This window comes from Acinonyx jubatus, chromosome B2 (assembly GCF_027475565.1).
Source record: "Acinonyx jubatus isolate Ajub_Pintada_27869175 chromosome B2, VMU_Ajub_asm_v1.0, whole genome shotgun sequence".
NCBI lineage: Eukaryota > Metazoa > Chordata > Mammalia > Carnivora > Felidae > Acinonyx > Acinonyx jubatus.
Window position 1 is genome coordinate 106,321,321 of NC_069385.1, and position 13,963 is coordinate 106,335,283.

Consider the following 13,963-nt stretch of genomic DNA (forward strand, 5'->3'; position numbering starts at 1 on the left):
GCAAAATGGTCAGAATTAGGCCTGGGGATCACGTAGATGGACAAATCCTTTCAAGGGAGCTCCAGGTCATTATTACAATTTATGGTAAATACAGCCGGGATGAAATTGACAAACCATTGCACAATGCCCACACGCAAACACGGCCACCAACAAACTAGAAAACTTCCTGAAAGAGAAATGAGACCTGATGGTTGTGGCCTGATGGTGCATTTGGGGAAAAAAGCTAGAAGCGGAGTCTAGAGCCTAGATGAAACTATCAGAGTAGCCTCTCCCCCTGTGCAGATTAACCTAACCCTGAACCTGGCTTGGTTGACTTTGAGCAGTCTCTGGTACCACAGAGACCTCATGCTGCAAAAACCTGGGGCTTATAGTGCAAAAAAAACCTTCAACACTGGGGCTGCAGAACTGACTGAATTAAACTCTTTTAAATCAGATTTTTCTGAGATAAAGCAGGTCACACCAACTAATAAAGAGTTAAAATTTCATTGGCCCATCGACTCCCTGGGGTGCTCAAGGGTTCCTCTGAGCAAAGTCTAGGGTATAGAGTCACCAATTTTTGATAAGAAGAAAAAATGACCGAAAAAAAACTTGAGAGATCAGATAAGAGAATAAAAGTACTTTTAACCAAAACGGTGTTGACAAACCACTGGGGTAGCGTTTTATAACCTTTCTGCATCACCGACTACAACACACCGGACTAGTTAAAGGCACACCGCAGGAGGCTGTGTGACCGGGCTGAGAGCCGGACTTCAGCTGGAGCAGATCGCGGGGCACATTCGCCCCGCCCCTGGGGCCTCCCGTGACCCTCTGCTCCCGAGGACTGTGGCCCCTTCGCCCTCCTAACGCAAGCAGCGCCCGCCCCCTGGTCCCGCTGATTGACAGGCTGTGCAGCGACTCCCAGGAGCCCGGCAGAGGGAACTGTCCTACCGCAGCCAATGGCAGCCAAGAGGCGGGACCTGCGGCCGGGAGGCCGTGCTGGTCAGGTGCTCTGCCCCGAGGCGGCTGCAGGTGAGCCGCTGCAAGTTCAAGGGGCGCCGCTCGCTTTCTCCACCTCCCAGCTCTCCGCACGGGTCTGCTGGAGGGAGGCCCCTCCAGACTCACCCTCCAGGTGTCCCAAGCCCATGCGGACCGTCCGGATCGCTGCGAGGGTAAGAGTCCAGGGGAGTGGGCGGCTTGCCTCCAGGGGACTCACACGGGTCCTGTGGTCCTCTCAGACCTCTCCCCCCACTTTCCACTGCACAAGCGCACAAGCCACGTGGGTCACCGGCCGGCTTCGGTCGGTAGAGGTCTACGAATTGGGAACGCACCGTACCCGCGCCCCTTCCCAGTGACTAGGATGGAATCCCAGGGGAGGAGATGGGACGCTACTTCGTTCTCCTCTCGACGTCTCTTCCCCGATACACACGGACTCCTTCTCCCCGTTTCTAGGCGCCCCTTTCCTCTATTTCTAAGGCTGTCTGTGGTGGAAGGATTGGAGGGGAGGAGGAACTGGACAGCAGCCAGGTGAAATCCGGACGCAGAACGAGGGATTCCACTGCACCGTGCAGCATTTTGTGTATGGAAGAAACGAAATCTGAGATTTCTTTCATCCCCACCCCCCACCTCTCTGTTTATTGCTTTATGTCATCGATGTGATAATGTTGGTTCTTACCAAACATTCCTAAGCTGTAGGCAACACTTAGCCTTTGTTTATTTTCCTTTGTCCAGGAAAGGAGCTCTTTCCTGCTTACCACAGTTGCTAGATTAATTTACTTAGAGGAAAAATCAGGTGTCTCATGTAGCTGATTGTTTTATTAGCCTTAAATTATATTTGTTTCATAACAGACTTCCTTGTGTTTGGAAGGTGAAGGAGAACAGAAGAGGGGAGAGGAAACAGCATCCTCAGCCAGATGGTAGTCAATATATTTGCAGTTCCTTATTGGAACTGATTTGTAACGTTCCTTCCAGAACTGGAAACATTATGGTCATTTGAGAAAAGAGTTTTTTAAATTTAATTTTTGAACCATTGTATGGAGACCAGTACCTAAAGCAATTTCGGTTTAGGTAATGTTCTAAGTGTGGTGAAATCATAGTTAAAATGTACTGCATCTGAAAGCAAAGTGAGCATGCTGAGCCGTTTTTATTTACCTGTACTTGTAATATAGCAAGGAGGCAAGACAGGATCTGTGTTTGAGGTTTAAAAATATCTTCAGCATGTTCGGGTTGCCTGGGTGGCTCAGTTGAGCGTCTGACTTCGACTCAGGTCCTCGCAGTTTGTGAGTTCCAGCCCCGCATCGGGCTCTGTGCTGACAGCTCGAATCCTGGAGAATCCTGGAGAATCCTGGAGCCTGCTTCAGATTCCGTGTCTCCCTGGCTCTCAGCCCCTCCCCCACTAGAAGTCTGTCTCTTTTTCTTTCTCAAAAATAAATAAACATTAAAAAAAGTATCTTCAGCATATTCAAATTAGGAAGGTGGCAAAAGCTGAATTCGGGAGACTTCTTGGCACAAAGTGTGGATGGATCCAGGTTTTGGTGGGCTTATAAATACCTTCATGCAAGAAGGGACAAGGAAAGGAGGGAACCAAAGATCCTGTTTGATGTGCAAGCCCATTGAGAGCTGACAGAATTTACATATGTCTTGCTTATCCATATTGTGTTTTCTTAGCTTTCTTGAATAGCATAACCGCTTTTTAGAAGTCTATGCAGATTTTAAACAACCAGCCACTCAACAACCTTGACCCAAGGAGAGCCTTTAATCCTGTCAAGTGCCTTTTTCTCACATATCCCTAAGATTAAGTGTGGGTGAATTTCAGCATCAGGAGAGTCAACACCAAATTGCAGAATTATGTTTCTGTTTGTACTTAATTCAGAAACTAATTGTTTTAGTTTTTAAGAAGGCTATGGCTTTAATTATTAAATGAATGCAGATTACATTTCACAAGTATATTTGAGTGTCACAAATTTTATGTCACTTCAGAAAAACAAGTTCATCTATTTTCTCCTTTTTCCACTAATATCCCTAACCATGATGAACCAAACATAAGGCCTTGGCTTTGAAAATAGAGGTGTGTGTGTGTGTGTGTGTGTGTGTTTAAAGCATTATTGTTGGATTTGCTAATGGTGCTTCCTTATTTCTAGGTTCCTGTAGTTGGTCTAACCATAATGATAAATATGTGTTCACAGGTATTTGACTATATAATTTTTTCTGACCAGAAGTCAGAAGTCTGGGTCCCCTGCAAAAGTTTCTGAAAAGCTTTTGTTTTTCTTAAAAATAAATGACATCAGGGGCACCTGGGTGGCTCAGTCCGTTAAGCTTCCAACTTTGGCTCAGGTCATGAACTTGAGAGTTCGAGCCCCATCTCTAGCTCTCTGCTGTCAGCACAGAGCCCACTTCAGATCCTGTGTCTCCTCTCTGCCTCTACCCCGCTCATGCTAGCTCTTTCAAAAATTAATAAACATTAAGAAAAAAGTAAATGATATCCTACTTTCAAATGATATTTGGGGAGTTTAGTTAAGTGATTACTTTGAGAAATGTTTTAAAATTTTTGGGAAGGAGAAGTTTCTAAAATGCAACTAAACTTAGTTTTATTATGCAGGTAGCCCCCGGTCTCTTGTTTGAAATGGCGCAACGTAATTCTTCCAGGCTGTGGTTTATGATCTTACTGGGATTCCTAGGTACCATCACTGACAGTTGTGGTTAAGGTATTAAGTATGCCAAAAAAAAAAAAAATTATTACCATTAACTTCTATATGTTTTTTATACAGATTATCTTGCACTGAACTGATCACATACTTTGAAAATGACTGCAAAACTTCTCTGGGTATCCTTCATACTTGCTGCATTAATATTTTCAATTACATTTTCCCTCCAACCAGACCAGCAAAAGGTTCTCCTGGTTTCATTTGATGGATTCCGTTGGGATTACTTATATAGAGTTCCAACACCCCATTTTCATTATGTCATGAAATACGGTGTTCATGTGAAGCAAGTTACTAATATTTTTATCACAAAGACCTACCCTAACCATTATACTTTGGTAACTGGCCTCTTTGCAGAGAATCATGGGATTGTTGCTAATGACATGTTTGATCCTATTCTGAATAAATCTTTCTCCTTGGATAACATGACCATTTATGATTCTGAGTTTTGGGAGGAAGCAACGCCAATATGGATCACAAATCAGAAGGCAGGACATTCTAGTGGTGCAGCCATGTGGCCTGGAGCAGATGTAAAAATACATAATAGCTTTCCTACTCACTATATGCCTTACAATGAATCTGTCTCATTTGAAGATAGAGTTGCCAAAATTATTGAATGGTTTACATCAAAAGAGCCCATAAATCTCGGGCTTCTTTACTGGGAAGACCCCGATGATATGGGCCACCATTTGGGACCTGAGAGTCCGCTCATGGGGCCTGTCATTTCGGATATTGACAAGAAGTTGGGATATCTCATACAAATGCTGAAGAAGGCAAAGTTGTGGAACATTCTGAACCTAATTATCACAAGCGATCACGGAATGACCCAGTGCTCTGAAGAAAGAGTAATAGAACTTGATCAGTATCTGGATAAAGACCACTATATTCTGATCGACCAATCTCCAGTAGCGGCCATCTTGCCAAAAGAAGGTAAGTCTGACCGGGTGGCCATCTCGGGCTGGGGCTACTTGTGCCCAGTGCAGTGGAGAGGGGAATTTTTGTTTCTGTAATTTAAGTATGCGTGCCTGTGCGTTGGTAATATTCTGGGATTTAACCTTTAGACTCTGAAAAGACAAAATCTCTTCTCTCGACATGTGGTTTTTCACTTTTTCCAAGAATATTGAAATTGATGTCCTCTATATACTTACGGCAGGTGGATTTAACCATTTTGGAGTCACTGAATATGATGAGAGCTACAGCCTCCTTTCTCAGAAAAATTGAGATGGAAAACATGTAGAATTTGCGTGCAATTCCAGTGATTTTATGGAAGCTCTAAAGCTTTCTATGGATCCTTTTGCAGGACCCACTTAATAGGGAAGCAGTGCAGTATGGGAAGGAGAAAGTGTTGGCCAATCTGAAGATTTGTTTTTCCTGTCTATAAGGAGAGGAAGTAATAACAACACCCTGAACTTTTTACAAACCTTTCCTCAAAGCCTCATACCAACCTCGTCACCTAAGTGTTACTTCGATTGTAAAGACGGGTGAACAAACTCAGGTTTAACACCCCCAGTTCACAAAGGAAGTGCAGAGCAAAACTCGGACTTTTGCCTTCTGTTTTGTCACCATCTAGAGTTAACTGAGGTATCAAATGAGACCAGATTTTGAAAAACCAAATGCCTCACAAATGAGCATTGTATTCCTTACAAGGGAATACGAAACGGTGAATGTTAAGATCTACGTAGGCACCTGTGCACAGACTTTTTAACAAATTCAGTATAAAATAGCAAGTTTTTTTGTTGAGAAAAGTCACATTAACTCTTCAGTTTTCCTTGTAAATTTGGAGTGTGTTCCCTGTTTGGATGGTGGGAGGCAGAGAGGAAGCCCCAACAAATCGGTGTAAAAAACAAGAAAAGGATTAAAGCTCTGGTCCCAGATTCGCTGCTTGAAGCCACAGGGAGTACTTTGCCACACCTCCAGGGTTTTAAAGAACCTTTTCAGGGCACCTGGGTGGCTCAGTCATTAAGTGTCCAACTCTTGGTTTCAGCTCGTGTCACGATTTCATGGTTCGTGAGTTCGAGCCCTGCATTGGGCTCTGTGCTGACAGCGCAGAGCCGGCTTGGGATTCTCTCTCTGCCCCCCCCCCACCCCATTCTGTCTGTCTTTCTGACAGAAATCAATAATTGTTTTAAAACACTGAAGAACTTTTCTATTTTATAAGCTGCTCTCCACCGCGAATCTGTCCTTTTCTCAATGGCTCTCTCACCTTCCAGTCAGCATATTTTTTGGTCTAGAGACTCTCGGCACTAGTATCTCTCAGAACTCAGCTCTTTGTTTTTATTTGGGTATTTCAGTGCCCTAGACATTTGACTTAGTGCCACCAGTTGGGGGGTGCGTGTGCGCACGTTCATGTGTATGGTTAAGTCTTTAGAGATTTCTAGTTCTATAGACTGTGCTCTCAATTCCGTAAAGTGAATTTACTTACAACAGAAGATGAATCATGTCTGTTTCCCCCTCAAGATTCTCTCCTCAAGGGGGTAGGAATTCTCAGGTATCTGGCTCTCTTTCGTTATGTTCTGCCTGCTGGTGTTTTACCTCAGTGGGGTTTCTGCAAGAAAGAAATGTTCCTTGACGCCTGTTGCCATGGTGGTTTCTTTGACTGGGACAGGGGTTTGTTCTGAGTGCCTCTCTGCATCCTTCCTCTTTTAGGTAAATTTGATGAAGTCTATGAAGCACTAGTTCACAGTCATCCTAATCTTACTGTCTACAAAAAAGAGGAGATTCCGGAGAGATGGCATTACAAATACAACAGCCGAATTCAACCGATCATAGCAGTGGCTGATGAAGGGTGGTATATCTTACAGAACAAGTCAGACAACTTTCTGTGTGAGTATGTTATATTGTGTCTTCCCATTCTGCATTGTTATTTGCTAAAGTAGAGGCTATGGGTAATACAGCAGTTTATTTCCTGATCGAATAACTAGTTGGTGTCATACATTAATAGCAAATCAAAGATCCCTGGGGCTTTAAAAAGAGGTAATCTTGGGCGCCCGGGTAGCTCAGTTGGTTAAGCGTCCAACTGCGGCTCAGGTCATGATCTCAGAGTTTGTAAGTTCGAGCCCCACATCAGGCTCTGTGCTGATGGCTCAGAGCCTGGAGCCTGCTTCTGATCCTGTGTCTCCCTCTCTATCTCTGCCCCTCCCCTGCTCATGCTCTGTCTCTGTCTCTGTCTCTCTCTCAAATATAAATTTTTAAAAAAAGAGGTAATCTCCCAAATGTTTATTTCTCTTGAAGTCATCAGACCAAAGATATGCAGAGTGCCCTATACCTCTAATTATAACTGTCGTGTTCCTGAGAAAAACATAACTGAAATGTATAAATTGGATTATTTTCTGCATCTGTTTTATGTTCTGATATCATAATAATTTAATCTCTTTCTGCATTCTAATTTAATTAGCTTTCTAGGTGTTTTTCTTTTCTTTTTTTTTTTTTTTTTTTTTGCCCTTCTGTCTCTACCAAATATAGGCCAACTTTGTTTTGTACCTTGGAAACATTTCTAAAAAGAAGTGCATCTGGCATGGATAATCATATATCAAGATATATTTTTCTAATACTTAGCAATATAATTTTGGAGAATAAATGTCAGATACAATGGCAATCCCATTCGAAATTCAAACATGCAAAATAATGTGCTTTCTGCCATCCTTAATGTATACTTTTTTTCTTATATAGCTTTTAACAAGTTAGTGAGATGGAAAAGCCATCCATAGGATTTCACTCTTCTTTATTGGGTCTGTCATTTGCATATTTGCTTTCAAACTGCCTGCCCTCTCCCCACTCTGCTTTGTATTGCCAGTGACTGACTTCTACAGACTAAATTTCACAGGCTCCTTTGCAAACTGGCTTCTGGTAAGTGTTGACCAGTTGGCCAGTAGAAGACAGTCACAGGAGTTTGGGAGGCAGGAGTTTGGAAGCAGTCAGGATATTTGTCCTCCATGTTCTCTGTCTTAGGCTGTGTCTCTAACAGTGACTTCATTTCCTCTGTTAGCTCCCTCTGGACAACTTTTCTGTCTACAGCCTGAGCTCCTACTGGGCAGCCCTGACTTTTGGGCTCTGGTTAACCCCACCTCTTCCCTTCTGTCTCTCCAGCCCTGTGAGGCCAAGGGGACATAGGAGATTCCTACTATTCCTTATCCTTGGGTAACCTTGCCATCGCTGTGTGCTTCTCCGCTCTTAACACTTTTGTAACTGGTCCCCATATGAAATTCCCCCTTTTGGGCTACCTTGAGTGGGTAGGTTCTGCTTTCCTGGTTGACGTGGATATTAACATGACTGCTGCCCAGTTCACTAGGAGTCATTTCTCCTCTGTTACTTGGATGATGAAGGAAGTTTTGACATAGTATATCAAAACCATATAGACATGTTTTTTTCAGCATTGGTCCTTGATATATCCAAGAGAGGTACAGAAATGTCCCTTTAGGTAGAATTGGGTTCCTATCATGTCTGTTGACGCAAAGAAAAGCGGTTGCCTGGCCATGGCATTTGTAGTACATATGGGAGTCATAGTGGCACATACATACAGGAACATGGTTTCTGGTTCCCGAAACAGGTGTTCCATACAGATAAGGATCTGAAGCCAATATTTAATCACACCAGGGGAGCTGTTTTAGGAAAGCCTTTAAAAATCATTTCTTTTTTTCAAAAAAAAAAAATTGAGGGGAGGGGCATGAGAATAACTGTTGCCTTTGTATGTTCAGATTTTCAAATTTTTATGTATGGTGCAGAGAGCTTTTATGTTAGAAGAGTTGCATTCAGAAGATGGGGTTGTTCCATCTCTGAGGGGATTTGTACTTTACAGTTAATGTAAATTTAAGGTGCTCTCTTGAAATTTTGGTTTGGTGCACTACAATTACACAATAGATTGGTCGCACCTATTTTTGGTAGAAAACCTTAATAATGCTCCTATTTATGTTATATTATGTTCAACATAATTATTTTATTTATTTTGAAAGAGAGAGAGTCCCAAGCCGGTTCCATGCTGTCAGTGCAGAGCCTGATATGGGGCTCAAACTCAGTAAGCGTGAGATCATGACCTGAGCCAAAATCAAGGGTTGGATGCTTCCCCAACTGAGCCACCCTGGTGCCCCCTCAATGTTATTATTTATTCAACGAATATATGAAATAATTATTTCTTCAACAAATAAGTACTGGCCTGTATATTGCTCTCATCCTGAGTTCCACAAGAGAACGAAATCCTGCTGTCCAAAAGCAGTGGTTCGCAAATACGTTCCCTGGACCAGCAGTATCCAAATCACATGGGAACTCATTAGAAACGCAAATCTTGGGCCTAACCCAGACCTACTGAGCTAGGAAATGTGAGGGTAGAGCCCAACAATCTGTGTTACACGTGTCCCCCAGCCAAGAAGTCTCACACACAGAAGGAAGTTTGAGAACCACTGCCCTCAGGCATCCATTATTAAATATCGTCTGTTGCATCAAGCAGATATGGTTGGGGCCACTACAAAATGAAGTCCCTACTCATGGGAAAGGGTTTAGAAGGCATGAGTTCACTTCAAATCTGATTTTCTAGGAAGAAGTGTGATATGAGAGAATTATCTTTGCCTTCATGATTGAGAGTCTAGATCCCAACTTTTCACAGAAATGAGCACAGCTATCATCTAGCCCATTACAAATTACATAATGGCATATTTCCCAGGGTTACTATCAATTAATTAGCTAGAATAACATATAATACTAGTCAGGTAATTAGTGATTTCATAAATCCAACATTATTTTGACTTGAATAAAGTCAAAAAAGAGTCGTGGCATTCAGAATGACTTCTTCTGATGGATTGTGCCAGGCAGATATGGAACTACTTTGAGGAGATGACTCGGGGTGAGTTCATGACTTTCAGAGGAGCTGTTTTAGGATTTTCTCTTTTGCAGTGTTGTGTTCCAATTGCCTATTTCCCTGTAGTGAATGTGGGATATGGAGACTGATTTGCTAATCATTCTCACCACCTTTAACATACATCCTGATGGGGGGGGGGGGTGCCTGGGTGGTTCAGTCCATTGAGCATCTGACTCCTTATTTCAGCTCAGATCACGATCTCAGGGTCGGTCATGGGATCGAACCCTGCATCGGGCTCTGTGCTGAGTGTGGCACTGCTTGAGATTCTCTCTCTCCCGCCCCCCCCGCCCCTCTCTCCAGCTCGTACTCTCTCTCTCAAATAAATACTAATAATAATAATTTAAAAAAATAATAATAAGGGGCACCTGGGTGGCGCAGTCGGTTAAGCGTCCGACTTCAGCCAGGTCACGATCTCGCGGTCCGTGAGTTTGAGCCCCGCGTCAGGCTCTGGGCTGATGGCTCAGAGCCTGGAGCCTGTTTCCGATTCTGTGTCTCCCTCTCTCTCTGCCCCTCCCCCGTTCATGCTCTGTCTCTCTCTGTCCCAAAAATAAATAAACGTTGAAAAAAAAATAATAATAATAAGATAAAACAAAAGCCTGACAATTGTCTTAGGTTGCCACCTTACCATCTGTGGCTGCTTCCCCTCACACCCTGATACACCAGGCACACATGCCTTTAAATTGCAGTTTTTATGATGCAGGAATTTTTGTCCATCAATTTTATATCTCTTGATAAATCCGAAGACTTGTAAAGTTTTTACGTGTGGCCACACAAGCACACAATGCTAAATTGTAGTTTGATCCGAACCACCAAATGTCACTAGTGGATTGTAGCTGTTGCTGGGGGTTTGATTTTTGTGGCATCTTTTGTTTTCTTAATTTACTATGTTTCCCTTTTCATTGGTTAATTATAAATTGGTTGTCCTTATGACTAAGAACGCCTTTATCCCTTTATCTTGAGAACATCATTGGAATAAATATTTGCTGAATATTAGTTTACCTGCCACAAAACAACGACGACAACAACAACAACAAAAAAATCACTCATTTTCCCCTGACTTGGCTCAGCTTTGCCCTTTACTCTTCCTCCTCTGCTGTTTCAGGTATTTTCAGCCTGCGTGAAAGATTTGTGATCATGTGACTTTTCATTTTCTAAAGTGAATGGTGATGTTAACGACAACAGAGATTGTTCATAAAAGATTATCTTCTTTTAAAAGACAGACTAGATACATGTTGCATTCAAGGTCAGACTTTGGTGATACCACTTACTTTCGTATCAATGCCATCTGGTTGGCTAACTTACCCATTCATCTTATCTTTCCAGTAGGCAACCATGGTTACGATAACGCGTTAGCAGAAATGCGTCCGATATTTTTAGCCCACGGTCCTGCCTTCAGAAAGAATTTCACAAAAGAAGCCATGAACTCCACAGATCTGTACCCGCTACTCTGCCACCTGCTCAATATCACTGGCATGCCACACAACGGGTCGTTGAGGGGCGTCCAGGATCTGCTCAGTTCAACGACCCCGAGAGTGTTTCCTTACACGCAGAGGCCCACCCTCCTCCATGGTAGGGTCAAGCCAAGGGAAGATGAGCACGAGGCGTCGTATGCGTATTTCCTAGGGGTCTCTCTTGGCAGCATTTTGGTTCTCGTATTTTTTGTAATTTTCTTCAAACATTTAATTCGCAGTCAAATACCTGCCTCACCAGATATGCAGGCTGAAATAGCTCAACCATTACTACAAGCCTAACGCTACTTTAAAGTGGAGGTTGTGTAATGGCTGTCCGTGTTTAAGGGTTTCAAATTCTAGGAAACCAGTTTCGGACATTCGCGCAGATCAGTAAACAGTTGCATACATATACAGGCACAGCCCCCCCGCACACACACATGCGCGCACACACACGCACGCATACACACATACATCAAACACACACATAGACCAAATGCCCATACCTATAAAGGATTAAAATGAGGAAGTATGTTTCTGTGGCTTTCTCCGGCTTAGGGGTAGATAAAATCCTGCTTTATTTGGACTTGGCACGTACAATGTATATATTTAGCAACTTTGCACTATCTAAAGTTCCTTATACATTGCACTTTAAATTACTCTCCTAAAGGGTACTTTTATGTGAAATGCACTTTATTGACAATTATGTCTTCTAGCTTGGTTGACAAAGGCAATTTTTTCGGCCAACGTCGCAGAATACTTGTTATTTCTTGTTCAAGCTGAATGAAATTTCTAACAATTCCTGAATACTGTAGAAATCTATCCCCTTATACTGGGAGTGCAAGAAGAAAGTCAAAACTGTTGCAAATTAAATGTGATGACATTGAAGTTTGGAAAGACACATTCCCAATAGCAGGACTCATCTGTGGGCATTTCTTCTCACACTTCTTTTTAAAAGACATGTGTTTTCATTTTATGCTTCCTAAAAAAAAAAAAAAAAAAGACTCAAGTGCTGACAGGTTTGTCCTAAACATACTGTTTCTGTCATGAAACTCATTGTTCTTATTTTCTGATGAGTCATTTTGCTCTGATTATATAATAAGACAGCATAAACATAGAAGACACCATAAACATAGGAAGGACTATGTCCTTCCTACATAGTCCAGCACTGGCCTGTTCTGAACAGAAGAGATTGGGGACCACCTCAGCAATGTCTTCCCTTGTTCTATAATTCTCTGCTCCTTCGAAAACCGAATCATTGCTAATCACGTTAAAAATCAAAATAGATACAACGATGTTTCTTTTCTTTCTGGTAACCTGTAGGAACAGAGTACGAGCATCTTTAAGATTTGAGCACTTGCAGATCCACAGGCGAGAGAGAGCTCAAGCTGTGTAGGTCACTCCGTTCTCCAAAAGGGCTGTGAGGAGCTAGGGAAGGAACATTAGGTGGGACTGTGCCTGAGATGTTCACACTGTACCCAGAGCAGTGCTAAAGGACGCCTGATGGCAGAAATCGGCAAAATAGCTCCTAGAGGGGACAGGTATCGAAGCAAGGGGAGCTGAGATCATAGCCTTATTTTCATGAAATATCTGGATGTCCCCTCACCGGGTGCTCCGTGAGATCAAAGATGAAGCCAAGGTCACAGGCTTCGACCACCTGGGTAGTTTTATCATCTGCCTGGACACTCAGCTCTTCTCATCCCAACCACCAAAGCTGTGCTTTAGATCTCTGAAGTAGTCAGGCTGGGGAGACCTATGGTTTACCTGCAGTTTCTCAGAGGAAAGAGAAAACCCTGGAAAGAACAGCTTTCTTCGGAAAAAAAAAAAAAAAAAAAAACAGCTTATAGACAGATGGCCCACAGATAATATTGTGATTTTGTGTATATTAATGTGCCAGCTGGCTAATGAACAGGTAAAATGGTATATGTATTCCAGAAATAGAGGATAGAGCAGATGTAAGGAACAAGGAAATATTTTTCCCTTCAAAAGTATAGTTGTGAGGCACCTGGGTGGCTCAGTTGGTTAAGCATCCAACTTTGGCTCAGGTCATGATCTTGGGCTCCATGAGTTTGAGCCCCACATCAGGCTCTGTGCTGACAGCTTGGAGCCTGGAACCTGCTTCAGATTCTGTTTCCCTCTCTCTCTGCCCCTCCCCTGCTAATTCTCTCTCTCTCTGAAAAATAATAAACATTTGTTTTAAGTACAGTTGCATTGGGGCTGGGTGCCTGGATGGCTCAGTCAGTTAAGCATCCGACTCTTGATATTGGCTCAGGTCATGGTCTCATGGTCGTGAGATCAAGCCCCACATGGAGTTCAGCATGGAGCCTGCTTGGTAGTCTCTCTCTCTCTCTCTCTCTCTCTCTCTCTCTCTCTCTCTCTCTCTTTCTCCTTCCCCCACTCGTGCACACACACACACTCTCTCAAAATAAGTAAATAAATATATTTCTAAAAGTGAATAAATCCATGTAATTGTCACTTTAGAGGAGAAATAGAAAACAGACCATTACCAGCACTCCAGAAAGATCCTCAGTTCTCTTCCCAGTCACTCCTCGCTGCCTGCAAGAAACACTGTCCTGACTTGGAATGCAATGGAAGAGTTTCCCCTGCTTAAAAATTTTATTTTTATGATCATACGATATACTTTTATGTTTGTTTTTTTCCACGCAAGACCACGTGACTTTCCTCCAAGTCCTTGTGTGTGCATTGCTTTGTTTATTCTCAGTGCTTCATGGAATGACATTATGTGAATATACCACAATCTGGATTCTGTTTTTGGATATTTGAATCATTTCCGGTTAGATGTTACCGTGAATAATGCCGCCCTGAGTATTCTCTTACATGTCTTTTGGTGCATACGCGTATACGTTTTTGTTGGCTATATTCTTTACATCCACTATTTAGCCTAGACTTTCCCAAAAGCAGAGACCTAGGCTTGGATACTGGCAATTTTTGTGTGAATTGATCCCAAGAAACAAGAGTGAGGAACAAGG

At 42.7% G+C, this 13,963-nt stretch overlaps 1 protein-coding gene across 2 annotated transcripts; it reads left to right on the forward strand.

The window, feature by feature from the left end:
• Positions 1–961: 961 nt before the first annotated feature.
• ENPP5 (ectonucleotide pyrophosphatase/phosphodiesterase family member 5) lies at positions 962–12,265 on the forward strand. 2 transcript variants are annotated; one of them, XM_053222719.1, is made up of 4 exons: positions 962–1,148; positions 3,744–4,607; positions 6,324–6,500; positions 10,852–12,069. In XM_053222719.1, the coding sequence occupies exons 2-4, from the start codon at positions 3,779–3,781 to the stop codon at positions 11,274–11,276; spliced, it is 1,431 nt and encodes a 476-aa protein (XP_053078694.1). In that variant the 5' UTR covers positions 962–1,148; positions 3,744–3,778; the 3' UTR covers positions 11,277–12,069. The 2 variants fall into 2 exon arrangements, with proteins under 2 accessions (XP_053078694.1, XP_014926661.1); XM_015071175.3 differs by having other exon boundaries at positions 963–1,148; positions 10,849–12,265.
• The last annotated feature ends 1,698 nt before the right edge of the window (positions 12,266–13,963 follow it).

Coding starts and splice junctions, on each gene's coding strand:
- ENPP5 (XM_015071175.3), top strand. CDS start 3,779: ATGACTGCAAAACTTCTCTGGGTATCCTTCATACTTGCTGCATTAATA. Junction 4,608..6,323: donor GGCCATCTTGCCAAAAGAAG/GTAAGTCTGACC, acceptor TTCCTCTTTTAG/GTAAATTTGATGAAGTCTAT. Junction 6,501..10,848: donor CAAGTCAGACAACTTTCTGT/GTGAGTATGTTA, acceptor TTATCTTTCCAG/TAGGCAACCATGGTTACGAT.